At 48.7% G+C, this 26,501-nt stretch overlaps 1 protein-coding gene across 2 annotated transcripts in view; it reads left to right on the top strand.

The window, feature by feature from the left end:
* Window positions 1-26,501, top strand: part of TCF3 (transcription factor 3) — a 1,342,799-nt gene that overhangs the window by 495,344 nt on the left and 820,954 nt on the right. For both annotated transcript variants that reach the window (XM_069649483.1, XM_069649484.1), the window contains exon 5: window positions 7,848-7,944. In XM_069649483.1, coding sequence (XP_069505584.1) covers window positions 7,848-7,944 — 97 coding nt within the window. The remainder of the gene's footprint in view (window positions 1-7,847; window positions 7,945-26,501) is intronic.

Below are 26,501 nucleotides of genomic sequence, written 5' to 3'. Positions count from 1 at the left end.
ACTACTTACATGAGGACAAGACACACGTGGAGAAGGACTGTGCGTTTTGCGGCAATATGTCGGAGCGGACCATGAAGGACCGCCATCAACGTCTCGCCAACTGGCTGGAAGGGAAGAGCCCGTCAGGCGAGAAGAAGAGGAAGAAATCCGAGCGGTCTTCTAAGACCTTTGAGGACGCCCCGGCGACGGGGGTCCAACACAAGGCCAAGCACCGCGAGTCCGCTGGCACCGGGGGCGCCGAACGGTCGGGCTCTACGGGCGCCAGGCAGGGCGCACCCTCCCCGGCACCTTCAGCCACGAGCCAACGCTCTGGGTCGGGTAAGAGGAAGGGCGAGCACCCGGCGAAGCTCCTGGAGAGGCCCCGGTCGAGCTCGAAGGCCCCATCGGAGGGGGAGCGAGGCAGTGTCCCCCCCCCCCCCCCCCAAGGATAAGGCGGTGAGCGCACCTAAGGTGGTGAAGGCCTTAATCCATCCGGCCAAGCCCTCTATCGAAGCTGTCACGGCGGCCCTGGCTCAGCCTGTGGAGGCTACACCAGTGGTGGCGACCTCGGGGCTCAGTCTCCCTGCCACCTCGGAGGGAGTCCTCTTTTGTACCCATCGATAGGACCCCCGTGAAATCCCCGGCGGGGAAGAAAAAGGGGGGGCAGGGCATCGTCGTAGATTCGGCTTCAACCTCGGAGGAAGAGCTGATCGAGGTCTTAAGCCAGGGCCTTGGCGTGGAAGAAGACCGGCCCGTCGGGATGGATCCCGATGCAGGAGACGACGACATTGTCGAGGGTGCCGACGGGGCCCCTAATCGCCCGTCGGATTCCCCTCTGCCAGCGCCGCAAGACAACTCGGCATCCATTTTGTTGGCTATACAGTCCTTAAGCTCGGAGATAAGGACGAGACTACCGTTGCCGACGGAGGAACCTCTCCCGTCGGGGGATCCTGAACCGGGACCTTCTGGCGTTCCCCCGCCCAAGAAAAGGATTCACCCTCCACCTCCTTTTCAGCCGTCGCGCCCCGTCCAGCCCTCCTCCCCGTCCACCCGAGGGGATGATACGGGGACTGACACGGCAGCGACTGGCACGGACGACGAGGTATACGGCGAGGATCTACCGTCGTCACCTCCCACCAGGGCTTCTCCGCCCGATGAGATTGGATTGTTCCACTCCATGATCGCCAGGGCATCCAAGCTTTTCCAACTCTGCCCTGAGGAGAAGAAAAGAAGGATTCCTTTATCAATGGCGTGAGGCCAAGAGGAAGACGGTCCTCGCGGTGCCTCTACTGGACGACATTTGGGATGAGGGCCTCGCCCTCCTCAAGAACCCTTCCACGACGCCAGCTAGAAGAGACCGGTACGAGAAGAAGTACCGGGTCCCGGACGCGGCCCCCCTGTGCCTCTGGGCGCAGCCTACCCCGGACTCCGTCGTCTCCGCGGCGGCCAGGAAGAAAGCGGGGGGGGGTGCGGCCTCCACATCGACTTCCCCACCGGACGGCGAGGGAAAGAAATTGAACGCTATGGGACGCAGGGTCATCTCGTCTGCAGCGACGACGATTAAAGCGGCCAACGCCTTGGCTATCGTGGCCCGCTACGACAGGGAGCTATGGTACAAGCTGGCTCCCCTGCTGGACTTCCTACCGGACGACAAGAGGGCGGATGCCCTGGAGATCCTACAGGAAGGTAAGGTGGCGTCGGACCATGCCATCACCATTGCGACGGACATCACCGACACTGGGCTTCGCCAGTTGGGCAACGGCGTGTGCCTTAGGTGGCGTGGATGGCTCAAGGCTACGGACTTCCGTCAAGACGTACAGACCAGAGTCCTGGACATGCCGTTCGATGGGAACAACCTGTTTGGGAAAACAGTGGACGATTCCCTTCAGGCCATTAAAGCGGACACTGAGACGGCGTGGGCCCTTGGGGTTCTGCAGCAACGACGGACGCCCTTTCGGAGCAGTGGAGGCAAGGGCGCCGCCAAAGATTTCGGCGGCGGTTTCTCCACCTACCGTCAAGCGGCCCGCTCGTCGTCTCAGGAGGCCTACAGAGGACGAGGCAAGTCTGGCGGACCCCGCTGTCGTCGCCAAGGAGGTCAAGGCGGCAAAGCCTCGTCGAAACAGGATTGAACCGGCTGTGGGGTGGGCCCCCACCGAAGCACCCCGGTGGGAGGCCGGCTGGCGAGCTTCGTCAGCGTGTGGGAGTCCATCTCCACCGACCGTTGGGTGCTGGACGCCTTAGCCCGGGGCCACGCGCTCGAGTTTCAAAGAAGGTGCCCGCGCGTCCCCCCCGTGGCCAGGAAAGATCTTCACGTCCCTCAGCTTCTCCTGGAGGTAAGGGCGATGCTCAGGAAGGGCGCCATCCAACTCGTCCCAAAGAGGCTTCGGGGCTCTGGAGTTTACTCGAGATACTTCCTCGTGAAGAAGACGGGAGGATGGCGCCCCATCCTAGACCTGCGACGTCTGAACAAGTTCATCAAGGCGCAGAAGTTCCGGATGGTCACTCTCCAGCACGTCCTGGGTCAGCTGGAGGAGGGAGACTTCCTGTCGTCGTTGGATTTGGAGGAGGCCTACTTCCATATTCCCATCCTAAAGGGGCACCGAAAATTCCTCAGGTTTATGGTCCAAGGGCGTCACTACCAGTTCAAAGCCCTCCCCTTCGGACTACGGTCGGCACCCAGGGTATTCACCAAGTGCCTTGCACCGGTGGCGGCGCAGCTGCGCCGCAAGGGGATCCACGTCTACCCCTACCTGGACGACTGGCTCATCCGAGCCAAGACGAGGGAGCTCGCCGTGGAGAACACGGCAAGGACCGTCCAACTTCTCACGGACCTGGGATTCTCCGTGAACTACGCCAAGTCCCACCTGGTACCCGCGCAAAACGCACTGTTTCTGGGAGCGAAGCTCGACAGTGTCCCTTCTGGCCTCCCCATCGGAGGAAAGGACCAGGTCCATCCTGGGCAAGGTACAGCGGATGTTGGTTTCGACGCGGCCAAGGTGAGGTCCATCAAGTCCCTCCTCGGAATGTCTTCTTGCATCTACATCATTCCCATGTGCAGGCTCCGGATGCGCCCGTTGCAGGAGTTCCTGGACGCGCGCTGGATCCAAACGACGGGCGGCTTCGAGGAGAGGATCACACTCGACGGTGGTGGGGCACCCGCGCGCATCTGACGGCGGGCATGGACTTCCAGACCCCAGACCACCAGGAGACAGTGACCACGGATGCCTCCCTGGAAGGGTGGGGAGCGCACACCGAAAATCTGCACGCGAAAGGCCTTTGGCTCCCGACGGAGAAGTCCCTCCATATCAACGTCCTGGAGCTCCGTGCAGTGTTCTGGGCCCTCAGGTCCTTCCTTCCGTCCCTCAAGGGCAAGGTGGTGAGGATCTTCACCGACAACACCACCACCATGTTTTACATCAGGAAACAGGGCGGAACCAGGTCCCCAGCACTGTCCAAGGAGGCGCAGGACCTGTGGCACTGGGCCGTCGCCCAAAGGATGTTTCTGGTGCCGTTTCATCTGGCAGGGATAAAAAACACCATCGCCGACTCACTCAGCAGGGAGCTGCGCTCGTGCCACGAGTGGGAACCACGGCAGGATCTAGTGGATCGCCTCTTCCGACGACGGGGCACACCGCAGATCGACCTGTTCGCGACGGCGACGAACTCCAAGTGCCGGAGGTTCGCCAGCAGGTTTCCCCAGGCGAGGAGCATGGGCGATGCTTTCTCGTTCCCCTGGGAGGGCCTGTTCCTCTACGCGTTCCCTCCTTTGCCACTGCTAATCCGGCTCGTCAACCAGCTTAAGAGGTCACGGTGCAGGATGATCCTCGTCGCACCTGCGTGGCCGAGGCAGATATGGTTCTCGGACCTTCTGGACTTGTCAGCGTCCCCGCCAATCAAGCTGCCGGTGGACGCGGATTTACTCTCCAGGGAAGGAGGCGCCATCCTCCACCACGACCCGAAATCGCTGAACTTGCAGGCCTGGCTCCTGCAGCGCTAGAGTTTGGGGGATACGACATACCGGCCGACTGCAGAGAGGTTCTTGCAAAGGCCAGGGCGTCCGCGACTCTTAAATGCTACGGACACAAATGGAAGATGTTCTCTGTCTGGTGCCACGCACAGAAGATTAACCATCTACGGATTACGGCTCCCTAGGTACTGTCGTACCTGCTGACGCTGGCCAAAGCTGGTCTGGCACACGCGTCCATCAAGATTCATCTTGCTGCAAACTCCCGATACACCAGAACCACGGGGCGGACATCCTTGTGGTCTCATCGTCTGGTGAAAGAGTTCATGAAGGGACTGTTAAGATCGTTCCCGCCGGTGAAGGCTCCGGCCCCGGCGTGGGAGCTCAACGTGGTGCTGACCAAGCTCATGGGACCTCCGTTCGAGCCTCTGCACTCGGCCCCGTTGAAGTTTCTGTCGTGGAAAACTTCGTTTCTTGTGGCCATCACCTCCGCACGACGGGTGGGAGAGATCCAGGCCCTTTCCTGCAAGGCCCCGTACTTGACTTTTCACGACACGAGGGTAGTGCTCAGGACGCACCCCTCCTTCATGCCCAAGGTACCGTCGGACTTCCATCTCAACGAACCCTTGGTGTTGCCTGTGTTCTTCCCGTCGCCTTCGTCGCCGGCTGAGACGACTTCGTACTCGCTGGATGTGGCTAGAGCGCTGAAGTTCTACGTGGACCGCACAAAGTGTTTTCGGAAGACGTCACAACTCTTTGTGAACTTTGGACCTGTCAATCAGGGGAAGGCTCTCTCGAAAGCTTCCATTTCCAGATGGCTCTCCGGCTGTATCATGTACTGTCATCGGTTGGCAAACCGACCGCTGCCTGGCCGTCCGAGAGCCCATTCCACCAGAGCGATCGCAGCTACCACGGCGTTCCTTTCTGGTGTGCCCCTGCTGGACATATGTAGGGCTGCTACGTGGAGGTCGATGCACACCTTCACGAAATTCTACTGCGTCGATCGGGATTCCAGGGAGGAGTCAAGGGTCGGCCAAGCAGTGCTGCGCAACCTGTTCGCCTGAGGTGAGCCTGGTGAGGAGGTAAGATGCTTAATGTTGAGTTTGATGTAATGCTTAATGTTGAGCCTTTGCCACCTCCTATGGTTGTGCATGTGTGTACTGCTATGTATTCTTTATTCATGAGCATGTGAATCCATGCCAGACCCCATGCTGGAGAAGGAACAAGTTACTTACCTGTAACTGTTGTTCTCCAGCATGGGTCTGGCATGGATTCACATGCGAACCCTCCCGCCTACCCCTCTGCGGCTCTTCACTTGGTCATACTGCCACTTCACGTGCTTCCAAATCTGAAGATGGCTGCCAGAGGCGGTGCTTGGGTAGAGGGCAGTCATTGGCTGTGGTCAGTATGACGCAGAGACCAGTGATTGGTTATTACTACGAAAGACAGATCAGAAACGAAACTGATACTGGTTTTTTTCTTTACCGAGGATTCCCAGCCTGACGACGGGGAATATTCATGAGCATGCCAAATTCATATTCATGAATCCATGCCAGACCCATGCTGGAGAACAACAGTTACAGGTAAATAACTTGATCCTTCTCCTTTTCGGCACACCTACCCCACTCAGGCGTGCAGGTGGACACCTGCCGCACATACCTCACAGCCATTTGGGGGCTACAGGAACTCTGAGGGGGGCATCTCCTCCTCCAATCCCATTGTCAAACTTCTGACGATACTTGCAAGGCTCTACCCGCCGGTCAAGAGACCGCACCCGGTGTGGGATCTTAACATAGTCTTGGGTGCCCTGGCGCACAAACCGGTCGAGCCAATGTCGTCCGTGGACATCAGGCTGGTCACCATCAAGAAAGAGTTACGAGTCGGCCTTACCTCAGCTCGTAGAGTCAGCAAAATCAAGGCGCTGGTCGCCTCAGAACCATATACTACCTTTCACAAGGACAAAGTAGTCCTGCAGACTCACCTAGCATTTCTGCCCATGGTTCCATCTGCTTTCCACTTCCTATGTTCTTTCTCGATCCCAAGGACGAAGCACAGAGGGTGCTGCACTGCCTGGATGTCAGGCGTGCCCTGAAATTCTACTTGGACAGGACCAAGGGCTTCCGCAAATCGGACGCCCTGTTTATCACTTTCGCAGGCTCAAGACCTGGCTATTGGGCCTCGAAGGCTCCCATATCCCGCTCGATGGTCTCTGCCATCAAAGAAGCATATGAGGGCCAGCACAAGCCACTCCCGGCCAACATGCATGCCCTTGCATTCAGGGCCAAGGCAACGGCCATTGCATTCCAGCCCCATGTCCCTGGGCAAGTCATAAACAAGGCGGCCATGTGGGCCTCTCACTCGGCTTTCTGCAAGCATTACTGGTTGGATGCCGGCTCTAGATCTGATGCTGCTTTCGGACAGGCGGTTCTCGGGAACCTATTTGCTTAAGGAGGGTCCGTCTCTACCCTGGGGCTACAATCAGTTGTAATCGCCCCTACAGTATGGAGGAAAGGGGATGGACGTAATTTTAATTATAAGTTACTCAACGTAGTGACTAACATACTCTTACAGTCCATAGTCCCCTTTCCTCCATACGTAACACCACCCCCCCCTAATATTACTGGTGTCATTAGGCAATGTTAAATCTATTGTTGACGCGCCAATGGGGACTGAGGCGTGGTGCTGGAGGGCGGAGTCTGGGCAGTGCATGCTCCCTGGGCCGCACCCCTGCGCGCCTCTAAATTTAAAGGCGGAAGACATTTTTTTCTGGTGAAAAAGGTTCTGTCTCCCTTCCCTTGGAAGGGACGCCCATACAGTATGGAGGAAAGGGTTCTATGGACTAAGATTACGTTAGTCACTACGGTGAATAATTTGTAATTGTATGCAAGATTTACCATAATGTGCATTTCACTTTACAGTCTGACACTATAAACTACCTATATTTCTGTCTTGAGGTTTGTAGCTGCAGCACGCCTCTTGCTAAAGAAAATCTAATGAATAAAATAAAATTGAGATTTTCCTTTGTCTTTATGTATATATTGATATTTTCTCGAGACGTTTGTGCAGAGCTCTGAAACATCCCTTTGGATGGTATGAGTGCTATATTGAATATGAATTGAAATATAGAAATGCATGTCTAATCTATTGGCGAGTGGGCCAGTGTCAAATCTTTTATTAGGGTGATATGTTGGTGTGTGAATTCATCGTTATTGGATATTTTGCCAAATGTGATCTAGTAATGTACAGATCTTGCAGACTTCACAAAACTGTTTCTATTCCTCAGATGTGGGGTAGCCCTGTATGCCACTCAGTGCAGTGTACAAATACTACTCTCCAGACAGTGTTTGAGAGAAGATGCTCAATTGACAATTCTTAACTTTGTGGGCTTATCATGGATTTTACATAAGCTATATTATGATCTGATTATGCTGGTTTCCGACAGATAAGCAATCTGTAGTAAATATGTTTTTATTTAATATGCTCCTATCTGTTGCCTACATAATTGCATCCACTCCATTCCATATTTGGAGCGGCGATAAGGGAATTGGGTCTAAAGATGAATGATTATCGCCACCTAGGCAGTTTCTCAATGCAACCCTATAATCTGGTAAGAGTGTTTAAACCTAGTTGTGCACAGTTTCAATATGTTCAATCGCAGGTTAATCTTCTAATTCTTCCAGAATTTGCAATGGTACTTGACAAGTCCTTTTGATAATGAAGATGTTCTGTTGTAAATTTATACTAGTCATAACTTTTATTTTATTAACGTGCAATACTTTCAGTGAGCTGTGTTTTAGGTACTGTATTTAAAATGGTGTACTGTCTTTTTAAAGATATATTATATACAAGTTTGTGTACTAGAAGAGATCGCTTCTTTGAATGGATTTTCTTCTTCATACAATAGCAGGGTTATGTAGAAGGCGCCCATTATGGAGAGCACAGGGAATTATCTTCTCATGACGGCAGCATATCGGCCGCACCATTCCTGCCTCCTGGACTTGGTAAGTCCTGAATTTTTTAATTGTATTTAATTTCATGAAAAGTAGTTAAAGTGCATGTACCAAGTTTACACAATTAGTGATTTGAAAATTGTTTAAAATCCACAGGGCACACTTTTTTAATCTATATTCGTCATGGTGTTCCACCATTTTGTATTGCTTAAAATTTGCTAGGATCCTTGGATAAACTTATTAGACATAGATCTGCAACCTTTGTTTGTCTCTACAAAACTTGTGCAGAGAAACATTACCATTTTGCCAACTTTCTTAAACGCACTCTTTTTGCATTGGACTTTGAATCCTAGAGATATACATACATGTCGACTCCTGATGCATGCACATCAGGTCATCCTCCAGAATCCCGGGATATCTTCACATCCTGGACCAAGATCAAAGCATTTTTTGCAGGGCATTGTAAATAAATTGATTGTGTGAAGGCCATAAGTCAGCGGCCTCCGCATACATCAATTTGCTGATGGCCAGCAATGACAAAGAGCCTGAAGAGAAGCACCTTCTACTGTACGTTACTCTGTCATAGAATCCTGTGCAGGGTTCAAATAGGGATGTCAGCTTCTAAAGCCCACTAATCAATCACTCCATTGGAAGGAAGTGGTTATCTGCTGCAAAAAAATCATTTTGAAAGGACAGTCTAGGTATGACATGCATTACTTACCATAATAGCATTTCTGATGATTGTATCTGCTTAGATTCACATGCTGTGCATATAGTCCGACATCTAGTGGAAACCGCAGAGTATTGCATCTTGTCTTTCAAGGATCGAAAGAGGACGTCGGTAATGGGCGTGCCTGTAACACTATCCTTAACATGACGTGTAGTGTACCCAAAATCCCTCACGCGTCGCGGTCCCTCAGATTTGTTTTTTTTTTCAGCCCAGCTAGCTGGTCGCCTTATGCGGAGCTCTTACAAAAAATTGCTATATTGTTATATTCCCGACCTCCAGTCGTTTTTTCTGTCACCTCTCCCCTTCGACGGTTGCTTCAGATGCCTCTGCGGAAGACTGCTGAGGACTGAATTTCGATGGCTGGGACACTGCTGACCACGTGGCCGGGGCCTCTGACCGGTCTATACAGTAGGGAAGGGGGGACTTGGTTTTGTCGTCACATTTCAGATCCTGAGCGGTTTTGTCGTCACATTTCAGATCCTGAGCTATGGACAGGACACCATTTAGATTTTGTCCTTCCTGTAAGGCAAAACTCCCATGGAAAGACAAGCACCGGCGGTGCAATAAGTCTTTCCCTCGATCATCATGAGACGTCCTGTGAGGCCTTGTAAGCACCTGTATCCCAACACTATAAAGGAGAGTCGCTTAAATTTTTGAGCGGCCTACGATATGTCGCGGGCCGAAAGTAACTCCCCTGCCGCAGAGTGTAACGAGGACGTTGGTGACGACCAAGGCTCCACATCTCCCTTGCCCAGACAGGCGCGACGAGAGTCCCGCTATGGGGAATATACATCCCGGCGACACACATGATTCCCACACTAGGGACACAACCCCGGTTTTGCTTCGCCGGTCCTGTCGAAAACATTCCAAGGTGCTAACGGGCACGTCGGCCTGTTTGGCTGTACCTGCCGATTCCGTGATCGGCATCCCTCCCCGCAACTGCGTCAGCGGTATGCATCTGGGAAGTCCAAAAGTAAGAGAGCCAACACCAAAAGCCATGTGGCCATTGAAACGCCTCATAAGAGTGCATTGGCGCCGCACAAGTGCCCGGTTGCACAAAAATGTACTGCGCATAAGTCTACATCTCCCTGTGATGCCTTAAACCTCCTTGTGAGCCGAGCATTACTGAGAGCAAACCGAAGATCGTTTTGACGGTGAAACAAAAGCAACAGGTTACCGACGCGTCGATCGCTTCGCAACGCCTGGAAGGTCGAAAGGATTACACTGAGAGTCCTGTGTCTTTGTCTACGCCTCTAGGTGATAAATCTCAACGAACCAGCCAGAAGAGCCCTTTCCTCCTATAGCCCCTCCCCCCAGGGTTCCTCTTCCTGGACCAGGGAGAAATATGAGGGCTGTATGAACAGACTAGAAAGATTTGTTGAACTTTCAGAGAGGTTTGCTCCAAAAAGGCCTTGTGAGGAGATCCCTTATATGCCTGTGACTAAATTTCAAAGGAACTTTGATCCACATCATGAGGACATTCTGGATATCAGTGATGACAAATTCCATGTGGATACATACAGACAGGAGGATGCCGCTTTTGATGAGCCTGCTGATGACACTTCGGATACCAATCAGGGTTGGGAGGATGACCCTCCAGTTGATGATCAGCCTTGGGCATCCTCTACCCCAACTCAAGATCCCGACACCTTGTGTATGGACTCCCCTCCCTCCCCACCAGTTCGCCACGTGTCACCTGATGACGACCAGATGGCGTTTAACGCGATCTTAAAGAAGGTAGCTGAGCATTTCCAAATGACTACACAGGAGGCTGTGTCAGATTCAGACTTTGTTGAGGACATTCTTAAAGAGAAGCCTCCGGACAGTTAGGCTATTCCTTTATTAAATTCTATAAAGAGACGCCTTGCTCCTTCCCTGTTAACGCCCGCTCAAAATAAGGCTGTTAATCCATGTGTGGACAAGCTGTTTCGTCCTTCCCCTACTGACCCCCTCTACATTACGGAGCATTCCACTCCGGATTCGCTGGTGGTTACCGCTATGAGGATAAGAGCAGGTGTCCCCTTGTCTACAGCAGAGGCACCGCCTGATAAAGATTGTAAAAAGCTTTACGCACTGGTGAAAAGAATAACTACTGCTGCATCGTACTCCACATGCATAGCCAACAATAAAACACTGTTGGCTAGCTATTCAGACGTTCAGTGGAATTTACTGCAGGAGAGCCTTCAAGAGGTCCAGGAATCGGTGCCGGCTAAATTGCTTGTTATTGTGTCAGAAGGCAAGCAGGTAAATCACAATATTCTAAAGAATACTTTAGATGCCGCTGAAACAGTGGGCAGGACCCTAGCCCAGGGCACCCCATTAAAACTACATGCCTGGCTAAATAATTCCAGGTTCAGGCCAGAAACCGAGGCTTTAATCCATAAGCTGGTGGAGGTGGCCAATCTATTCGGCAAGGCTGTCGATTAGGCATTGGAGACGGCAAAGAAGGAGCACGAGACTCTGAAAAGCTTAATCCAAATTACTCTAAGCCTTTTCAGAAGAGAGGTGGAGGTTCTCGTTCCCTTCGTGGGCAATCCTACTCTCACTCCCCACCAGCCAGTACAATTCTGAAAACAATTGGTCCTTAGGTGAGGGATCTACCTCCACCACCACGTATCCACCTAGAGGACAGCAGCGTGGAAAGGGAAGGGGGCGTAACTCCACCCCAGATGCTCCCAGGCCTCTTCCAAATCAGAGTACCTTCCCATGCCTCCCCGGACGGGGGGAGGTTTAACATCTTTCCTGCAAGCATGGGAGGGGGGTTACATCAGACCAGTGGGTGCTCAAGACCGTCGCCCACGGGTACCGCATAGAGTTCAGCAAACCACCTCGATTCAAACCACCGAGATAAAGACGCTTGACACCAGTACACCTTAGGATCCTGCTGCAAGAGGTCGAGATCCTGCAGGAAAGTCATCCCTCTTCTACTGTTAAACAAGGGTATTTATTCAGTGTACTACCTTGTACCCAAAAAGGATCTCACCGTGCACCTTCTGCTAGACTTGCACCCAGCGAACAGATTTGTCAAACCTCAAAAGTTGTGTATGATCACACTGCAAGAGGTAATTCCTCTGCTAACACGGGTATTACATGGTAACATTGGATATGAAAGATGCATACTTTCATATTTCAATGTTACCGGCACACAGAAAATACCTAAGGTTCATGATAGAGGACAAGCATTATCAGTTGAAAGTACTTCCCTTCGGCATAGCCTCAGCCCCAAGGGTATTTACAAAGGTACTGGCGGTTTCAGCAGCACATATGCGCAGGCAAGCCATCCCAGTTAATCCTTGCCTCGACGACTGGCTCCTAACTGGGGACTCCTACGGAACATGCCTGTCAAAATACTCAAAGGACGATGGACCTCTTATTCAGTCTGGGATTATCTATAAATGAGATGAAATCCTGCCTAGACCGCAGTCAAATCAAACAGTTTCTGGGAGCTCTGATTTGGACAGAAGACGGCCTGGTCTTCCTCTCCAACGAGAGGGTTCAAACCATGCTGTTTCAGATCCCTCAGTATGTAGCCAGTCGGGAGGTGACGGTCCGCAAGGCCATGTGGCTGTTGGGTATGATGGCATCCTGCATTTACTTAGTGCCTCACGCGTGTCTGCGCATGCGCCCCATGCAAGAGTGGCTCAGCAGCCAGTGGTGTCAGTCCAGTGGACAATGGGACGATGTAGTGGTTGTCTCGGCAGCCCTTGTTCTCTCTGCAGTGGTGGTCGAGGGAAAACCTCTTGAAGGGGAAGCACCACCCGTGCAGTGGAAGCCAGGCTGACGACGGACGCATCTCTCACGGGGTGGCGAGGTCACCTGCTTCAGCAGACAGCTCACAGACATTGGTCACTAGAGGTAGCATCCAACCATATAAATCTGTTGGTACTCCTAGCTGTATTCAAGGCACTGAAAGCTTTTCAAACACAGTTGCAGGGAAGACTGTACTGATCCTTACACAGCACCACAGCCATGTACTACCTGAACAAACAAGGGGGCACTCGCTCTCCAGGGCTATCCAAACTGTTTCAGAACATTTGGATGTGTGCTCTGTGACACAAGATGTTCCTGTTGTCCCAACATGTTCCAGGGGAACTCAATCTTCTGGCCAACGAACTCCGCAGAGACCGCTGCCCTTAGGGTACGAATGGCAACTACACAAAGACATAGTCTCCGTTTTCGCAGAATGGGGCTTCCCAGAGATCAACCTGTTCGCAACTCTGGAGAATGCACAATGTCAAGATAACGCCTCCAGGTACCCACAGAACTAGGGATGTAACGGTGTAATGTTAAAGATACCGTGAACCACTTAATTGAACAATAACCATCACATGGTTTATACCGGTATACCGTTTATACCGTTAAGTGTGCTTTTCAATCTGATTTGGAAAGGCTGCAGTAAGCAGGTGCTGCGCAGTCTTTATCTTGCACTGTTGGATGTGCCGTCTGCCAAGTAGTTTCAGTTGGCGCAGTTTTTAATGCCATTCCATAAACCACACGTGCCTGACACAAAATCAATATGTTAGCAATAGGAAGAATAAATACAGTGGCAAGAAGGAAAAGTCTTTACTTTGGGTTGGCGGCTTTGGGGTTTATATAATTATAATGGATAATGTTTTCTAAACATATGACAACGGGGGATTTCCCTGGTTCTATCACTGAATTTATATATGTCACACAGCGAAATTCACTCATCTCTGTGGGTATTCCCTGCTGCCATACCAAAGGGTAACATGTCTGTGATTACTGAACACCTTTTGGCCCGCAAGTTCACTAAAACCTGTAACGTAAAGAGTGTGTGTGTGTGTGTATGCACACAAGCGTATACTACCATCAGCCTCCATTGATCTGTGGCATATAGGTTATCAAGATGGCAACATGTTCGTCTTCACCAGTAGCCAGTGGGGGAGTTAAAAGCCTAAATGACCACTTAAGAAAAGCTATTCAGTTTGCTTTGACCGTCGCAGCAGGTCCCCCCACCCCCCTCCTCCTGTCCACACGTGTGTTTGTGTTTGGTGGAAGCAAGGGGTGGCATTTCAGTGGAAACTATGTTGAAAAGCCCAATTCTGGCCCTGGGTGCCTGTTTTTGATTGTGATGATAAATCTGGAAATTTATGACCTTTTAGAAAATATTTAAGCTTAGTTAACTCCAGCTGCTATACCGCGATAACCATGATATACCGTCATTTGGCAAGAATGTTATCGTACCGTCTTGAAACTAATACCGTGACACCCCTACACAGAACCGATCCAAGGGGAACGGTCTCTGGATAAGATGGTATGGGAAATTTGTTTACGCTCACCCCACCCCCCCGAATCCCCTACTCAACAAGATCATGCACAAGATGAACCAGGAACCAGCCACTATGATTTTGGTGGCCCTGATGTGGGCCCGCCAACCCTGGTTCTTGCATCTGACGGAGATGGCTCCAGCCACTGCCCTGGCCATGGCATTAGAGGAGCATGGCCTCCAACAACTTTGCTCCAAACCCACCCACTCGAAAGGCAGAATCCTTGACTGGATAACTACCCTTAACTGCAACATTACTACGAAAGATCCCACACGACTTATCTGGACTGACCACCACCTCCTCCCGTTTGACATTCTTACCAGCAACTCAGCACATAAAAGGCCTATCATGGCACCTGCCTGCCCTACTAGGAAAAAGAGCAATATCACAGCGGAAGCCCTAATACCTCTGGTGATCCCTACTTTAAACGCACTACCCGCCACAACGGACTTGAACCAACTGGTCAACGCCTACAATGAGTCCATGGCCAAAGCCATTGACATCATTGCCCCACTGAAACTGCGCAAAGGAATACCCAAAGCGCACCTGAATACATGGTTCACCCCGGAGCTCAAAACCCTGCGTCAACAAAAAAACAAACTTGAAGCACTCTGGAAATCAGTGCCTTCTATAAATAACAGAACCAATCTCACCAACATCTCCACCCTCTACAAAAATGAGATTATACGGGCCAAGAAATAATCTCTCAATACTAGGATCTCCCAGGCAAGCTCCAGTACTAAGGAGCTCTTTAACATACTAAAGGAATTAGAAAACCCCATTACCCCCACTGACTCTTGCACTAAGGATAAACCCTGGTGCACAGGGATCCAGAATGCCCTAGCTAACAAAATCTCAGGGCTCCAAACTAAAATCAACAACAAACGACAACAACTCACTCTCGATCCCACCTCCTTCCCCACGCCCCCTCCACCTACTGCCACTAGCTCAGGCTTCACCTTCAAAAAGGTATCCATATTGGAGGTTCAGAAAATTATAGCATCCCTTAAACCATCGAATTGCAAGGGGGACAGTTGCCCCGCACAGATCATAAAAGATGCAGCTAGGGATCTCTCCCCATTTATCACCAAATTAATAAACCTGTCCTTCGCCAACAACATGGTCCCCAGCAATCTGAAACAGTCCTGGGTCCTACCGCTACTAAAAAAAACTACTCTCAACCCTGACATCCCCACGAATTACAGACCCATTACCACCGTCCCATTCCTACTAAAAATCTTGGATAGAGTGGCTTATTTACAAATCCAGGACTACCTTGAGGCCAATCACCTACTAGGAACTCGCCAATCTGGCTTTCGACCACAACACGGGACAGAAACGGCCCTTGTTGATCTCAAATGCCAGATAGACTAACTCAAAGACAAAAACAAGGCTGCCATCCTTCTACTCCTTGACCTCTCCGCTGCCTTTGACCTGGTCGACCATAAAATCCTGTGCAACCATTTGTCTCTGGCAGCACACTTCTCCCACTCTGCAGTCACATGGATCCAATCTTTCCTGGACAACAGAACCATGCGGGTCTTCTCCCCCCTAGCAGCGGCTGACCCCATCCCCATCACCTGCGGTGTCCCACAAGGATCCTGTGTCTCACCTACCCGTTACAATATTTTCACCAAGCCCTTATTCGACAAGCTGGACAATCTGGGTGTCACCTATACTAACTACGCAGATGACACCCAGATACTCCTCACCCTATCAGGCAACTACAACAAGGACGCCAAATGGATCAATGAAGTCTTTTCCATCATTCAGGCATGGATGGCCACACATGGCCTATGCCTGAATGATGACAAGACTGAATTGCTTCTTGTCGGCTCACCGAACACTATCAGTAAACTCTGTCCCGGCTACACTAGCTTCACTATTGACGGTAACACCATACCCATTGCCAAGAGCGTAAAAACCCTCGGTTTCTACCTAGACACGAACATCAACCTAGCTAAACAAATCAATATGACCGCCTCAGCCACTGCCTACACCGGTAAACTAATCAGGGCCTGCAGACCACTGATCTCCCCTAGCAACTGTCTCATCCTAGCCAGAGCACTCATTCAATCTAAACTGGATTACTGTAATAGCCTCTATGTAGGTGCCAACAAAACAGTAATCAATAAATTGCAAGTTTTACAAAATAACGCACTCCGTGCCGCCCTCAATATCCCTAGAAGGGAACACATCTCCGCCACCAGAACTGCCTGCAAATGGTTGTCCATCCAACAGAAAATTGACTTGAAAACCATATGCCTTACTTACAAAGCCCTCAATCATCTTGCCCCACCCTACCTCTCGAACAAATTTACACTAAGACAGAACACTAGAACCACCAGATCGTCCAACTCATTACAACTAACAGTTCCCAAATACTCCCTCAAAAGAGCTGGAGGATCCAGCTTCCCAACTTTGGCATCACAACTCTGGAATTCCATCCCACTGGATATTAAATCTACACCTACTTTCCAACCCTTCAGAACCAAGGTCATTTCCTGGTTAACCAACAAATAACTGTCCTACCACATATGTATGCACTCCGAATGTCCAATTTTATGTATATTGTTTGAATACTATTATCTATGCCCTATCAATTCTGTACTATTGTCTTTTACCTGTAACCTGATGTTCAAAGCGCATATATACCCCTGGGTCAAGAGCGCTATATAAATAAATAAACAAACAAACAAATGGCTCTATCTTCTCCCATGAACCTGCCTTGCCCTTTAAACATGTGATCTCAGGACAAAGGAGAAACACTTCATCCATGCCCGCAAACTCTGAACTTAGCGGCCTGGCTCCTGCAGTCCTAGAGTTAGGGCACCTCCAACTTCCTCAGAGATGCATGGACATACTTAAGGAGGCAAGAAGACCTTATACATGAAATGGCTACTCCAGTAAATTGAAGAGTTTTGTTATTTGGTGTATTTCCAAGAGCATCAATCCAATTGACTGCTTGCATACACACATTGTGTTGTACCGGACTCACTAGACTCGGGCCTGGTTTTTAATTCACTAAAGGTTCACTTAGCGGCACTCTCAACCTACACTACATCACAACAAAAGGAGTTGTGGTGGAAAATAACAATGATCAAGGCTTTCATGGAAGGGCTTAAAATAATTCAACCCCCTACCCCCCATTTCTAACCCTGCTCCCGGATGGGACCTAAATGTGGTACTGACCAGACTGATGGCTCTTGCCTACAAGACCGCCTTCCTAGTGTCAATCACTTCAATAAGGCGAGCCAGTGAACTACAGGCCCTTTCAGTTTTAGACCCTTCTGTTACAGTTCAGAGATAAGGTAGTTCTGCACACTCACCCTAGATTTGCGGCCAAGTTTTTTTCCAAGTTCCATGTGAACCAGTCTATAGAACTGCCTACTTTCTTCCAGAACCCCACTAACGTGACAGAGAAAAGCCTACACGCACTAGATGTGCGCAGGGCAGTCATTTACTATCTGGAGAAGACTAAACAACTAAGAAAAACCAGTTTTTCGTGTCAGTGGCAGCTGGCAGGGAAGGGGACCCTGTCTCTAAATCGGCAATCTCAAGGTGGATTGTCAATTGCATCGCACTCTGTTACACTCTTGCTTAGAGAGAACTGCCCTTCAAGCCTAGAGCACACTACTCGAGGCACTGGGGCTTCCATAGCATTCATTGCAAATGTTTCCCTCAAAAACATTTGCAAAGCGGCAACCTGGAGTTCTGATCACACCTTTACAAAGCACTATTACCTAGACACTCATTCTAGGTGAGATTCTCAGGTGGGACAACCAGTACTAAGACATCTTTTCACTACTGTTCCTTCTCACAACCCACCTCCAACTCCGGGTACTGCTCGCTAGCCTATGCACAGCATGTGATTCTAAGCAGATTAACAAGCATCAGAAGACCTGCATTACTTACCGGAATATCATTTCTGATTATTGTATCTGCTTAGATTCACATGCGCCCACCCTTCCTCCCGCTCGGTTGGAAGGAACATGGATGTCTTACTACTTTACTCTTTTCTGTACTCGCTCACGATAGTCATAAGGCTCCCTCACAGCAGAAAAAAATACAATTGGGGGGTGAGGGGAGGGGCCTCGACGCGTGAGGGATTTTGGGTATTCAACATGTCATGTCGGGGACAGTGTTACAGGCATGCCCATGTCGACGTCCCCTTTCGATCCTCGAAAGACGAGATGCAATAATCTGTGGTTTCCACTAGATGTCAGACTATATGCACAGCATGTGAATCTAAGCAGATACAATCATCAGAAATGCTATTACGGTAAGTAACGCATGTCATACCTAGAGGGTCCATTCAAAATGATGTTTTTGCAGCATATAACCACTTCCTTCCAATAAAGTGATTGATTAGTGGGCTTTATAAGCTGGCATCCCTATTTGAACCCTGCACAGGATTCCATGACAGAGTAACGTACAGTAGAAGGTGCTTCTCTTCAGGCTCTTTGTCATTGCTGGCCATCAGCAAGTTGATGTATGTGGAGGCCGCTGATTTATGGCTGCAGGGAATCCCTTGTATCCTTAGTCTAACTGGTTGACGGAGGCTTCTTTGCATCAGCAGGCTGCTGCCTCGATTCACTCTTTTAGACCCCCTTTTCCGTTAATGCCTGTTGATAAATTCATTGCAGTCCATGTTGACCGCCACCATTTCAGGTGGGTTGAAGGCATGTATTTAATGAGGAAAAGAATTGGCCTTGGTAGCTAAAAGATCATGCAGCAAAGTTTGGCTAACAGTATAATCAAAGTGTTTTAATTGTAAGCCATTTTAGAGTAACAGTACTGTAATAGAAATAGTCCAGCGTTTTTTGGTTAAGATTTCAAATGAACTGGATACTCCTGTCTTATGATTTTAATTGTAGGAGATTTAGGTCACTATTCAAAATATAAAAAAAACATTAACTGTTGGAATACAACTTATGACTGCAAGAAACGTGGAGCAATGTTCAAACCTCTTCACAGCAAGGCCTACATTATTGGCAGAATTGTGCTATATGAGACCACTTTAGATTTTCAAATTCATTTCTCATGCAGCACATCCAAGTGTTTGAGGTAAGCTCTGCATGATATGACAACAGAGTTCTCTACTTGTAGATCAGTATGTTACGTTGTGTTACTGGAATTACACTGCACACTGCCATTTGCCTGGCCTCCAGGTGTATAATGCAAAACGTTTTGTATTGCTAAAACGGGACGGCTGGGCAGTTCAGTGTGTGTATAGTGCCACACTGTGGAAAGACTATTAAAGTGCGTTTAGTTTACCTTTTTGGTCGAGCGCCAGGGGGTGGTAGGAATGTGTGGGAGTCAGCTTGCTGGGTTGCAGGGTTTTGTATTGTTGTAGACGTGCATTGTGTTTGCCCATATTTCAAACTTATTGTAAACTTCATTTAATATGGTGCTGGACATGCAGACAGTCAAGTTTCCCTCCAGTGGAACACATTTATAACGCTTGGGTAACCATAATGGATTTAAAATGCCTAAAACAGATGACCTGAACAAATAATGTACTACACACTAAGCAAAAGCAAGTAACAGCAAAAAATCTGAGGATTCTGGTGAAAGCTAACTAGAGTTGATTAAACCATGATTGCATACATAGCTATTTGTAGGTGCCACAAATCGGAGATGATTCCCACAGAAAACCCGGCCTAGGACCGTCCCAGTGTTGCCAGGGAAAGGCAGATGCTTCCTGACCCTGCGTGTGGGTTGAAAGTGGCATTAGAAGGCTCTGTAGTCTCCCGCTATTCTGTGTTTACATCATTCAATACTGAGCTAATGTAAAGTGGATATGGCAGACTGGGAATAACTTTGCATAACAAACTAATGCTTACCAGCTAAAGTGGCAGAATAAGAACTTTGGGGTCAATTGTAATTCGAAAGGTGACATAAACCATCGATCCCAAATCCAAGAGAGGGCAAAAACAAAGGACATTAACAACCAATATTGCCACAATATAAAATGGCCAATTACAAAGCAGACCAATTATACATTGTCAGAGAGGGAGAGGCAAGAGTTGATAACCAAACCAGCATTGTCCAAGCCAAAGAAGAGCAAGAGTGTTACAAAGACATTATTAGCATTTGGTTGATGCATGAGTGAGAAACCAAGTGTGGCAGAGGAGCTGCCCTCCTGATAGCCAGATTGCAGGATAGGAGCATGATCTGCTTTGCAGGTGGCAATCCCAAGGGGGGAAACAAATATCAATGTTTAGGTTTTCCCAGATTTAGCCCATATTGAAGTTGTTAAAACGGATGTTAAAATCTGTGGTAAAAAAAGCTACCCTCCGATAGTCAACATTTAGGAGGAGAGGAGCAGAATCTGCATTACATGTGGCATAAACAGCACCAATGTGGTTTGTTTTTCCAGAAGAAGTGTTCATGACTGAAGATGTCAAAAGTCGAAGACTTATAAAAAAAATAAAATAGTTTAAAGCGAATTTCCCCTCCAATGTGATATTCTCTCCCCATGCCAGGCACCCAAAAGCCAGGTGCTAACACATTGTTTACTCTGCCCTAAATTGTGGACTCTCTCCCACCTGCTACGTATCCCGTAGCTAGGTATCAAAGCATTTACGATTTCTTGAACACCATCCTAGGCCCCTCTCAATTACCAGGTATCCCCAAGCTAAGTACTGCTGATGTGCCCCCCAGATAGAGCAATCCTAAACCCTGGGTAGCTAAACTAAAGGTGCCTCTTGACTAATCACCATATCTCCAACGCAGACACCTCACCAACCGCAGGTTCGGATAACCCAACTCTGGCACAGAGCCCAACGCCCCATGACCTAGGTTGTCACAGCACTGTCAGTAGTGCCTCCACCCCAAACGCCCGCCCCACCGCACGCGAACCACTAGGCCTCCACCAACTCAACGGCTAGCTAGCTGCACAAACAGTCTCCTACAACATCAACTAAAGGACCCAAATATAAACAAAAAGGGGAAAAACACCTATGAGACGGAACGGAAAAACCCTGGTTCAGCAACCACACAAACATCAAAAACCAAACCGGAAACACAAAGGAAATGTCAGTAAACAACCAATCGCGAGGACCTACAACCCCTGGTTCACCAACTGCAATAACGTGAACCCACTAAGCTAATAGATTCCAAAGAACCACAATATGCCACGACACAGAACAGGACTATGCAAGATAAAACTCAACGAAAGAGCAAATTAAATAGAACTACACCATGGCACTCCGCTAATAAACACACAACAATGGCACACACACACAACAATGGCACACACACACACACCCACCAATGGCACACACACACACCCACCAATGGCACACACACACACCCACCAATGGCACACACACACCCACCAATGGCACACACACACCCACCAATGGCACACACACACCCACCAATGGCACACACACACCCACCAATGGCACACACCCACCAATGGCACACACCCACCAATGGCACACACCCACCAATGGCACACACACACCAATGGCACACACACACACCAATGGCACACACACACACCAATGGCACACACACACACCAATGGCACACACACACACCAATGGCACACACACACACCAATGGCACACACACACACCAATGGCACACACACCCCAATGGCACACACACACCAATGAGACACACACACACACACACACACACACACACACACACACACACACACACACACACACACACACACACACACACACACACACACACACACACACACACACACACACACACACACACACACACACACACACACACACACACACACACACACACACACACACACACACACACACACACACACACACACACACCCCTCCCCCCAAAGAACAAACTCCAAGGACGACGGGTGGTGGAGAACATCTTTATACCAAACACTGTACTTCACGATGGACCTCCAACCAGAAAAATTCACAACCACCAACGATGCAAGACGCTCCAACAAGATAACAGGACCTCCTTGGAAAAGACCACAAACACCCAGAAGAAACAAAGGGGACAGCTAGGCCCTCACGCCACACATAACCAAAACACTAGGCACCTACTGCAACGAGATACAGAAGAGGAACCGGATGAAGTCTGGAACAACCCAATGCAAAACCTAGCAGATCTACACAACGAAGAAACTGAGCGCACAGCACATCCTGAGAGCAATAAGAAAACCTGACAACAAGACCACCATATGAAGAAACCTGGAACAAAACATTGTTCGGAAAATATACTGCAATCTAATCAATGTCCAAACATGCTACAGAGATTTACGATCTACTCTACGATGGTGGAATAGACCTCTTATTAGTCACAGTAACCTGGTTAGACGACAACTACAAATTTGCACTTCACAGCTGCCTACCCGACAACTTCAAATGCAAACAGGTAAACAGAACAGGAAAAAGACGACTTGTACTAGCCTATGAGGAACACCTAAAAATAAAAACAGATGACCCGCTAAACATCAAACAGCAAATCCTGCTTCCTTCACCTGACTGGCAACGCAAAAACAAACCTGACAATTCAACTCCCCTTTAGACTACCGACATATGACGCAACCTTTGTAGACCCCTTCATAGAAGCCTTCAAAAACATAACCATCAAACACGACCACCAGATCATCTTCAGGGACTTCAAAATATGGTTTGAAGCAGAGAACACAAACTCTCAATCACTAATCAAGCAACTGGAGACAATTAAACTACGCCAGATGGTAAAAGAACCGACACACACAGTAGGACACTCTCGACATCCTCTTCGCCAACAAAAAACTGATGTCTACTGTGCCACCAATACAAATACTATGGAGGGATCGCCTCAGAACATTTGTGATTCAACTACGAGCCAAAGCAACCAAACGGCTCCAAAAGCTCCACAGTCTGGAAAAGAAGCTGGAATACCATCAGAAGTAGTAACTTAAAACTGTAATCATCGAAACCATGAACAACAATCCTGGACGGAACTGAACTAGACCAAAGAGTAGACCTAATCCAGAAATGGATCGCTGATAGAATAGACTGCATCTCCCCGGAAAAACCTTTCATCGCTTTGCAAAAGAAAGCAGTGGCAAGATGGTTCACACCCCCACTCCGTAAAATGAAGAAACGTAAACAGAAACTTGGAACTAGCCAACCAGACATCTATAAATCAATACACTCCAGGCACGCCACGGGAATGCCACAGAAAATTTGTATCAATCACTTTCAACAGGAAGAGTACTGCGGTCCTTCAAATCTGCATACACTCCTCAAGGATACTATGGCCGATGTTTTAAGACCTCTCGAACTACCCACCGATATCAAACATTCCCTATCTGGCGAAACTGCTAGAAATCTGTCTACGACAAACACGAACACATTGAGACACACCAACTGCTAGACCAGGGACAAGTCACTGTCAGGCCCATGAGACGGCCACATACGGCACTTATCTCAATCTGGGATGACCTACAGACCAATGTAGACTCTCACACAGACTCCGCATTGATATGAACTGATCTCTACGCAGCGTTTGACAGTCAACCACGACATCCTAATCCGAAGACTGGAACAAATGGGGATCACTGACCTGGATTAAGTCATTCCTATCTGAAAGAACAAACAGTTTGTATAAAACCATTCAAATCAGCGCTGCGAGACATCACCAGTGGAGTACGGCAAGGATCCTCCCGGACTCAGCTCCTCTTCAACATCTACTTGACCCACTAATCAACTTTATTAAAAGCCACACCTCACCTGCTACAACTATGCAGATGACACCTAAATTAAATCCCCTACAAATTCCAAGATGTACAAGAGGAGAACTCTACTCTAGTAGACTGTCTGAAAGAACTCTACAATTGGATGAACACAAACAGCCCCAAACTCAACCCAGGCAAGACAGAAATCATGATCATATCCAAAAACCAGTAAGAGCAACCAATGCATCCCATGGCCAGAAGCACGAAGAACCGCGCCCACACCATCAAAAATGGTAAAAAACCTTGGACTACTAATTGACAACAAGTTAACACTTGAACCGCAAGTAAATGCAAGAATCAAGAAATGCTTCCATCTACACACCACCTGAAAGATCCTACTATTTCTCTCCTTTGGGCACAAATCACTAGCCATAATTACCCTCATGTTTAGGATACACTATGCCAACTGCTTATTCCTCGGAATACCGGATTATCTACTGAAGAAACTGCAACATATACAGAACGCAGCAGCCAGACTCCTCAAATTATAACGATGATACCACATCACTATTACGCTAAAGAGGCTACACCTGGCTGCCAGTCAAAAAAAAAATCACAAAAACAATATGCATAACACACAGAGCAATCCACGGCCAAGTAGCAGAATTCTTACAAAAGAAAATCACCATAAACCATCTAGGACACTGGGTGGAGGGTGAGGGTGGAGGAGTCGTTGCCTCTTGATAGCCCTGCAGGCAACCCTCAGCCGGACAAAGAATTAAGGGGAAAGATACTGCCATCCCCCTAGAGCACTATAGTATGCAACACTAGCAGGGATGCCTATCACAGGCGGCCATAGCGTAGGTACGATGGAGGGCCACCACTAACCAAACCCCACTAATGAGCTCCTCCCTCTTCACACACCGCTCAAATTTTAAAACATAACGCAACCATACCTATAGTGCACAACAAACCGCACACACTTGACCACACCGCAAAAACAAAACAAACTAAATGTAGCTTCACACGACAGCTACCGACCAAAAGAAAATTAAACCCATGCTCAGCGAACGGTGTAAACTGAACTGAGGCTGCCCACAGCACATCACAGTTCTCCTGAGCCTTTTCCCGTGAAGTCATACTAACTTACCACACCCTCTTGCTTTTCAGAACCACCAGAGCGCCAGGGGACCTCTCCGGTGGTGATCGTGCACGCTACAAATATCCGTTAACATAAGACATACTTGGACTAGTTTTGGAAGTATCCTTAGGATTGGCAGGTGGGTATACCAGGGCAGGGACCTTGTAGTGGTATACCTGGCAGGTGAGTGGTACAAGTTGGAGATGTTGAAGTACTGTATTGTGGTTAAAGACTGTGAAGAAGTGGCAAGGCCACTACATGATATTGTGGAATCATCCCGACAAACCATTTCTGTTAAGTAACTGTGAAAGTGTTTTGGTTCTGAAGAAGTTGTGTTGAAAGATTTGTTATTTCTGTTGGAACTGTTGTCTCATTGAGATATTTTGGAGCAAGAAGAACATTATTACCAGAACTTTGTTATAAAAACGGAACTTTCCTGTTTTGAACTGTGGATACAAATTCCTGCTTTGAATCTGGGGACGGGAACATTACCCAGGTCACAAGGAGAAACAGTTAAGTACATGTTTGAAATAACTGATTTTGTTATTTCAAATTGTCATATATTCCATTCATATGTTTATTGTATGTGTGAGGGACCGGTTCCTTTTTGTTTAAGCTTTTACTTTTGTTTCTTTTTATAGTCAGGGAAAGTCTCTTCAGGGTTAGTGAAGCGTTTATCAAACCCTTTAAGTTAATAAAATGACCACCTGAAAAACCTCTACAGAGTTGTCCGCCTTACATTTCTGACCCCTCACATAGAGGTTTGGTAGGTATCAAGCAAATGCGAGTGGGGAGTGAATGCCATACCGTAACACCTCGATTTTGGCAACGCCTACCCCCATTCTCCTCGCCCATGAATTTTCTTTGTGATAGTGAATGGGACAACTATGTTGGTGAACTTTGATTGCAATGATCCGTTTGAACAATAAGATGAGGATTGTCAGGGAAAATAAATAGCAGGGTCCCGGAAAGGTGACTGCATTCCAAGCACTGTAAGCTTTTTTAATTTGTAGGCGAATGGTGAGCAAACTGACGTTTGTTCACGATGAAGAATCATAATCTTGTATGCCAATCGCAGGGACCGCATCTCTATGGCGTTGAAATATCTCCACTGGCTCCTCGTGGCTGCAAAGATCAAGTTCAAGACCCTCTGCATTGTCCACAAGGATTTCTGGGTTCTGGCACCTACCTATCTGCCACAATGCCTACCTAAATACTGTCCTTCCCGAGCCCTCCACTCATCTACCTCCAACCTTCTGCGAGTGAGCCAGTTTTCCAAGCAGAAATCTTGGAGGGGAGATCTTTATCCTCAGCAGGGGCCTCCCTATGGAATAGCCTCCCTGCCACCTTCCATCTTGAGCCTGATCGCCTTAAGTTCTGGAAATTCATTAAGGCATTCCTCTTTTCCTCTTCCTTCTCCCTCCCTCTACCCTGCTAACCTCTCCCTCTGCTCTATCGTCTTTTTCCGCACAGCTTGCTGACTGGCTGGCAGGTGTACCTCAGTCTCACAGGTCACTGGCACCGCTGCCATTACTCCTGCACTTGCCTCTTGGCCTTGCACTTGCCTCATTTGCCCCAGCTTCTTACTGACTCGGCGCACTTGAACCCCCAACCCCCCCCCCCCCAACAAAACACTTGTCTAATCTGTCTGTCTTCCCCTGTTTATCCCCTCCTCATCCCCCTCGTTGCATGGTAGCGCCTCAGTTCACTTGGAAAAACTGCAGAATCGTTGTCGGACCTATTTGCTGTTACTCTGCCTGTGCATATTTATAGTAT

The sequence above is a fragment of the Ambystoma mexicanum genome, chromosome 1p (assembly GCF_040938575.1).
Source record: "Ambystoma mexicanum isolate Mex_15411 chromosome 1p, UKY_AmexF1_1, whole genome shotgun sequence".
NCBI classification, from domain to species: Eukaryota; Metazoa; Chordata; class Amphibia; order Caudata; family Ambystomatidae; genus Ambystoma; species Ambystoma mexicanum.
This window is presented reverse-complemented; position numbering and strand designations above follow the sequence as displayed.